Below are 6115 nucleotides of genomic sequence, written 5' to 3'. Positions count from 1 at the left end.
TAATTGGAACTTGGATGCTTCCATAGTCGCATCAACTTGCAGCAAGAGAGATGAAAACGTAAAATCAAGGAGCTGTCCATGCAGACAAGGGAGGACTATCGGAATTCTGGTGAGACATCAACAGATGTGCATCCTCATAACACTCTCCGGCAATAGCGCCCTCGTACGACATGCTCAAATACATCAACAAATCCTACACATCTCACAAGAAGATCTCCTTCAGGAAGTCAAAGACCGATACATGAAAAACTACTTCGCCACTACAATACAAATTTTCACAAATTATTTTAGCAATTCAGTTTTATAGTCTTGTTTTGTCAATATCAATTTCAAAGCCTTGTTTTAGCCTCTCGTTAGTCGGTTACTGTCATGCCAAACTTTGTATGGGTTATAGACACTGCCATAAAATACAAATGGTAAGACCACCCTTTGTTGTTTGGTCGAGTTCTGGTCTGTCTCACGCTGATGGTTGTTTGAGGGAAGTACACACACACACACACACACACACCTATGCTATAGTCAAGAGGGGGGGGGGGCTTCTACTCATGGTTTCAGGTGAATGAACTCTACCATGGTCTGTCTCAAGTCCATTGTCAACAGTTTGGGCTTGAGGGGGGGGTTGTTGGGTATGCAAGCCCAGCTTTGTCTAGCTCGTGGGCAATCTCCTAAAGCATGCAAGATAGTCTAGTTGCAAGTTAAGTTTGCATGGCCTTTTTATGGCTTTATATACATTGTAAGGTTCTTTAATTATCAATCAACAAAAATAAGCGTGTTCTTTTTACTCCTCTGTGAATCGAGTCTCTCTCTCCCTCTCTTTCTCACTTTATGCTATAGCATGCCATGGTTTGTCACCGGCATCACCCGCCATAGCCCAAGATCCTAGCATTAATTTGGTTCCATAACAAAGACGACCATCACATAAAACATTGGGCAAGAAAACGTGCATTTGGCTCAATTGTGTGCTCCAAACAGTTAGTGAGGAGACATGTATTCCCATTTCAAAGATGGAAACAATAAGGTACATCTCCAATCATTATGATTAATTGTTGCTTTTTGCATCATATGGATCCAAAGACTACCTTCTCGCATAAGGTTTTGCAAGAGAGGGTGTCTATAAATGACCCATGTTGTTATGAGGATATCAATTACTTGGATTCTAAATACACACTATGTAAAGTCTAAATGTGATAAAGTAAACCCACATGCATGGCAAGAAGGGAGTGTTTTGTTTCTATTAGTTTTTGTATTAACGATGCAAATTAAGTCGTTGTATGAACACAAAAGTGATAAAGTTACTGTGGTTATTGTGAGATGGCCTTCCTTAGTTATGGGGATGAAAAATTCAAAGAAGTGGAGCCATGACATAATTCGACACTAGGGGCTTAGGGGCCTATTTTACTTGTCATGCTTTGAGACCATTCACATGCCTATTGTTATTTGCATGCCATAGAGACAATTTTTTGTGGGCATGTCCAAGTATGGAGGGATAGTTGCTCCACCCCATTAGTTCATAATTGCAAGGTTTGTAAGGATGTAGGTTATGTGTGGAAGAACCCTTTCATGGGTGGGTAGCCTAACCTATGGCACTATTTTCAAACTAAATTTAAGCTATGTTTGTGGGCTGGTTGTGAATTGTGGACATGTTGTCAAAGTGTAGTAGGAAGCTATGCTTATAAAACTATTTCAACGCCAGAGGATTAAATTAGCAAGGCTGGTGCGTATGTAGATTATGTGTTTAAGAAAGCCACCATGTTTATCCAATGGGGTTAGCTTAGTTGGAAGAGGGTTGGACTTGCATCACCAACGGTTCAATCCCCACTAAGCGCCCTTGGCGGTATCTTAAGGCAAAGGATGGTCCCGAGTGCCCGGCCTAATGCACGGCGTTGGTGGAATAAAAATAGCTAACTTGTCACTACTTTAAAAAAAAAAAAAGGAAACCCACCAAGTAAAGGAACAAGATAATGGGAGCATCACAACAAGGTTGTCATCATACTATCGTGTAATAAAGTTTGGTATGGTTTCTTTATTGTGTACTACCATTCATACCGTATGATTCAGATTTGTAGGATGTGTTTTTCAAATAACTCCCAAGAACCATGTTGACCACATAGTCACAAGGAATGGCCATTTTCAGGTCTGCGTTCCGTGTTCCAATCTCCCATTCCGAATCCGTGTTTCGTGTTTCAGACATGAGTATCCATAAAAGGGGATGATATTTCATGCATGTTGCCATTCCGATTTCCCATTCCGTGTAGCTATGCCATGTCATACGGTACAATTGTAGAGATATGGAAACTTCCACAATTGGAATGATGCTGTTGAGTTGTAGTATGAAGAAAAAACAAAACTCTACTCTGTATTCTGCAATGTTGGAAAGCCTTCATGTAGAAAACTCTAGTCTGTATTTGAAGGTTTATGCAGTTTTGATTTCTGGTCTTGGTAGGTTACCTCTTGATCCCAAAATTAGAGGTGAACTTCATTATGTGCATGTTTTATGCAATGTATGTAGTATTGGAGGTATAGGGATACATTGATGCTAATTTGGATGGTGATAATACGGACAAGAAGTCTATGAGGTGATTCCTTATCATCATTGGGAGTGCATAGTCGTTTGGTTGGGTAGTGAGGAATTGTTGTGATGGCATGTCCGGTAGCTTGCCTTCACAAGCTTCTAGTAACTGGAACTTGGATGCTTCCATAGTCGCATCAACTTGCAGCAAGAGAGATGAAAACACAAAATCAAGGAGCTGTCCATGCAGACAAGGGAGGAGTATGGGAATTCTGGTGAGACATCAACAGATATGCACCCTCATAACGCTCTCCGGCAATAGCGCCCTCGTGAAACAAAGCCACAATCTCCTCCACCTCTGCTTTGCTCAACTTCACATCAAGGGCACCCACATTTTCCTCGAAATTCTTGACGCGAGTTGTGCCGGGAATGGGTACGACATCATCCCCTTGGTGCTGAACCCAAGCAAGTGCGAGCTGTCCTGGCGTGCACCCTTTTCTTGCAGCCAACTCTTGTAATGCTTCAAACAAGATCTGATTTTTTTCAAGATTTACTCCCTGCATCCTTGGCTGCGCAATCTACACTTTCAAGTACCGTGCACACAGGCCAATGAATAAAAGGAAGGAATTGCGATGAGTTTTAACGTATAGATTGCACACAGACTATTCAGCATATAAATGATTCTGCAAGCTTATCGAACAGCACAACATACCTTGCGGAAATCTGTTTCTGTTGCGTTTTCTAGGATTTTTGCACCAGCTGAAAAGAACCCTTGACCAAGCGGGCTATACACAACTATTCCAATCCCGAGTTCCCTGCAATTAATGTGAGGAAAGGAGCTGTGTGAAGTGACAGTTTTATTCTTTCTGTCAACCACGATCAACACAGCATGCATCACACACATACAAGCGTGAAGAGTAGATGAAAAGAAACAAGGATCACCTGCAGGTGGGTATGATGTCTTTCTCCACATCACGCGACCACAAAGACCATTCCAGTTGGACGGCACTAATGGGGTGAATTGCATGAGCCCGCCGTATGGTTGATGCTGAAGCCTCGGATAGCCCCAGATACTTCACCTTTCCTTCCTCCACTAGCTTCTTCCGCCTGAAAAATACGTGTATTGCTGCATTCTACATGCTGGTGTGATTAAAACATGGCACTTCGACAATCGGAACGTTGTAATCCACATTAAGCACGTATGCAGGATCTCCATTGACGCCATATGTGCCGCCAAACTTTGTGGCAAGCTGGACTTTATGTCTTATGCCCTTGAGAGCCTGTATACATACATTAAGAACCAAATGATCGATTACATGCGCACACAGACAAATGTTTGTAGGTTTCAACTACATTGGAAGTGGGTAACTATTGACAAGCTAGTGAGCGCGCATCAACAAATGCATACAAACACTGGCTCAATCAGAATACAACATGCCACCTTAAATCATGAGAAAACAATACAGAATGAATACCTTGCCCAGGAGGAGCTCGTTGGTGTCGAGGAAGGTGATGCCGGAGTGGACGGCGTGGTGAATGAGCGCGATCATGTCGGCGTCAGGCTTGGGGAGACCATATAAGAAGGAGGACATGCCCATACATCCCAGGCCCTGAGCGGAAACGTGGAGGCCCTGCGACCCCAAAGGAACCGACTTAACAGCAGGTGGAGCCATGTAAAATGCGGCAGGTGAAGAAATTCTGTAGATAGCAGGCTGGCCGTGTGTAGTGATGAGAGGAGAGCTTTTACAGCACAGGCACGCTTCGACAGGCTTTATAAAGGACGGGGGCAAGGGGTAGAGTCGTGTCGTGGGCCGTGACATCACAGTAGCTCCTCTCCAAAAAATTCAAGACTTCGTTACGTCTCTTATATGTTGCCACGATTTCAAATAATTTGGAATCTTGGGAGATGCTTTCATTTTCTTCACTTTAGAAGGGAAGGAGAAAAGGCATGGTCGCGTCTCGCACGCAGGACAGCGAAGAACGTGGCTTGTAGCAAGCATACAGAGTAGGAGAATGTGATGCGCGAGTGGAAGAGCTATGTGTGCTGGACAACGACCACTGGGCTAGGGAGGACACGTGGGTGGGCAGAGGACCGCGGGCTTGCTTGTTTTATAACAAAGGGGCAAGCAATGTCACAAGCACCTGGTGCTGGTGCACAAAGGATGCTTCCTGATTGCGGTGTGTCAGGTTCAATTCTCGCTAACAAGTGTTTCTTTTGGCCCTTGGACTCGACAACCTACAGAGCTTGAGATGGAATATAGTGCGATTCCATTTTATAAATTGGGAGATGAACCAAAATGTGGCACCCATTGTGAAAAATAAAATAAGCAAGAATACTCTACGATACTGATGGGCGTGAGTACATCCAGGAGCGAGCAACATTAAGGCCGCTCGAGCGATAGAGATGCCAACAGCATAGAGTTGCCGACGAGCGAGCACATTGAGCTTGTGAGAGCACACACAAAATCCAGGTGTAGCAGGGAGGACCAGGGGGAAGGCCTGCTCTGTGACAATCATCTGCCCTGCTCCATGCGAGCAGGTAGTGGATGTTCACCTTTTCATTATTGAACGAATTTCCATCGTCGTCAGCCTCGCAGGGATGCTAGATTGGTTACGTAAGCATTCATAATCTTGCAGTCCTTCTGTTTCCAGGTTTGAATCCTCGACTCTCCCTTTTAAAAGGTAGCAATCCTAAGGTAGTAATTCGTAATCTTGCAGTCCTTATGGTTCCGGATTCGAATCCTCGACTCTTCCTTTTAAGAGGTAGGAATCCTAAGGTAGGCATTGAGAGGCAAGTAGGAGAAATCTTGTAAGCAAATGAGTAAAAAATAGAGCACGAGCCACTGTGAGGCCTTATCCTACTCCTTTTGTAGCTTGGAGATGAGTCAGTATGACTTAGGGAGGGATGTTTAAGAATTCTAAGCTTGGCTGATAATAAGTATAGAATCGATGGATATATAAACCACCATGGAATTTGGCACGAGGGAATAAGGAGAAGAAGTAGAAGTAGCCGGAGTTTTACAAAGAACGAGAAGTAGAAGGAGAAGGTAAACAATCCCAAGAGACTCATGGATTTTTCCCATGAATTGACCTGAAGATTCAAGTATAGAGAAAGAATCGGGTTAATTGAACCAATGTGCGTGGGATACAACCCCAAGAGATTCCAAAGTCTAAATTTTCGATGCCTGATGTAGCCCGTAGAAAAATAGAAACATTCGATATCTGTAGCAGTTTCGAAGAAAAAGCAAAGATAATTCCAGAAAGATTAGTCCAGAAAGGAGATTGATTGGTGTGTGGTAACACGCCACAGGAGAGAGAAGTTATTTTTCCTCGGATACATGCGCGGACCCATTACTCGCAGTTGAAACAACAAGTGAACTCTCTCTCTCTCTCTCTCTCTCTCTCTCTCTCTCTCTCTCTCTCTCTCTCTCTCTCTCTCTCTCTCTCTCTCTCTCTCTCTCATCGTGCATGATCAGATTAACGTTGTCAGCGGGATGAAAACACACACAGCGCCTCTATAACGACCCGACACACACTCTTGGGAAGATACACACACACACTATGGGGCACCACTCGGCTTACACAACACACCTGGCCGAGACAGGG

The 6115-nt window shown here is 43.8% G+C and overlaps 1 protein-coding gene and 1 pseudogene across 1 annotated transcript; both read right to left on the bottom strand.

Moving 5' to 3' along the window:
- Nucleotides 1–1934: 1934 nt before the first annotated feature.
- LOC147422224 (putative aldo-keto reductase 4 pseudogene) lies at nt 1935–3202 on the bottom strand (annotated as a pseudogene).
- Nucleotides 3085–4232, bottom strand: LOC147422223 (putative aldo-keto reductase 2). Its single transcript, XM_086502879.1, has 4 exons — nt 3985–4232; nt 3673–3789; nt 3452–3474; nt 3085–3324 (listed from the first exon to the last, which is right to left on the bottom strand). The coding sequence occupies exons 1-4, from the start codon at nt 4180–4182 to the stop codon at nt 3201–3203; spliced, it is 462 nt and encodes a 153-aa protein (XP_086359005.1). The 5' UTR covers nt 4183–4232; the 3' UTR covers nt 3085–3200.
- Between the last annotated feature and the right edge of the window lie 1883 nt (nt 4233–6115).

This window comes from Adiantum capillus-veneris, chromosome 27 (genome assembly GCF_014529385.1).
Source record: "Adiantum capillus-veneris isolate H3 chromosome 27, ASM1452938v2, whole genome shotgun sequence".
NCBI classification, from domain to species: Eukaryota; Viridiplantae; Streptophyta; class Polypodiopsida; order Polypodiales; family Pteridaceae; genus Adiantum; species Adiantum capillus-veneris.
The sequence above is the reverse complement of the archived record's forward strand: the minus strand, read 5'-3'. Positions and strand labels throughout refer to the sequence as shown.

What these genes read in the sequence shown, in the direction of transcription:
- LOC147422223 (XM_086502879.1), bottom strand. Translation starts at nt 4,182, where the DNA reads ATGGCTCCACCTGCTGTTAAGTCGGTTCCTTTGGGGTCGCAGGGCCTC. An exon ending in ACAACGTTCCGATTGTCGAA is followed by an intron (nt 3,475 to 3,672) that starts GTGCCATGTTTT and finishes CGTGATGTGGAG; the next exon opens with AAAGACATCATACCCACCTG. An exon ending in GACATCATACCCACCTGCAG is followed by an intron (nt 3,325 to 3,451) that starts GTGATCCTTGTT and finishes CATTAATTGCAG; the next exon opens with GGAACTCGGGATTGGAATAG.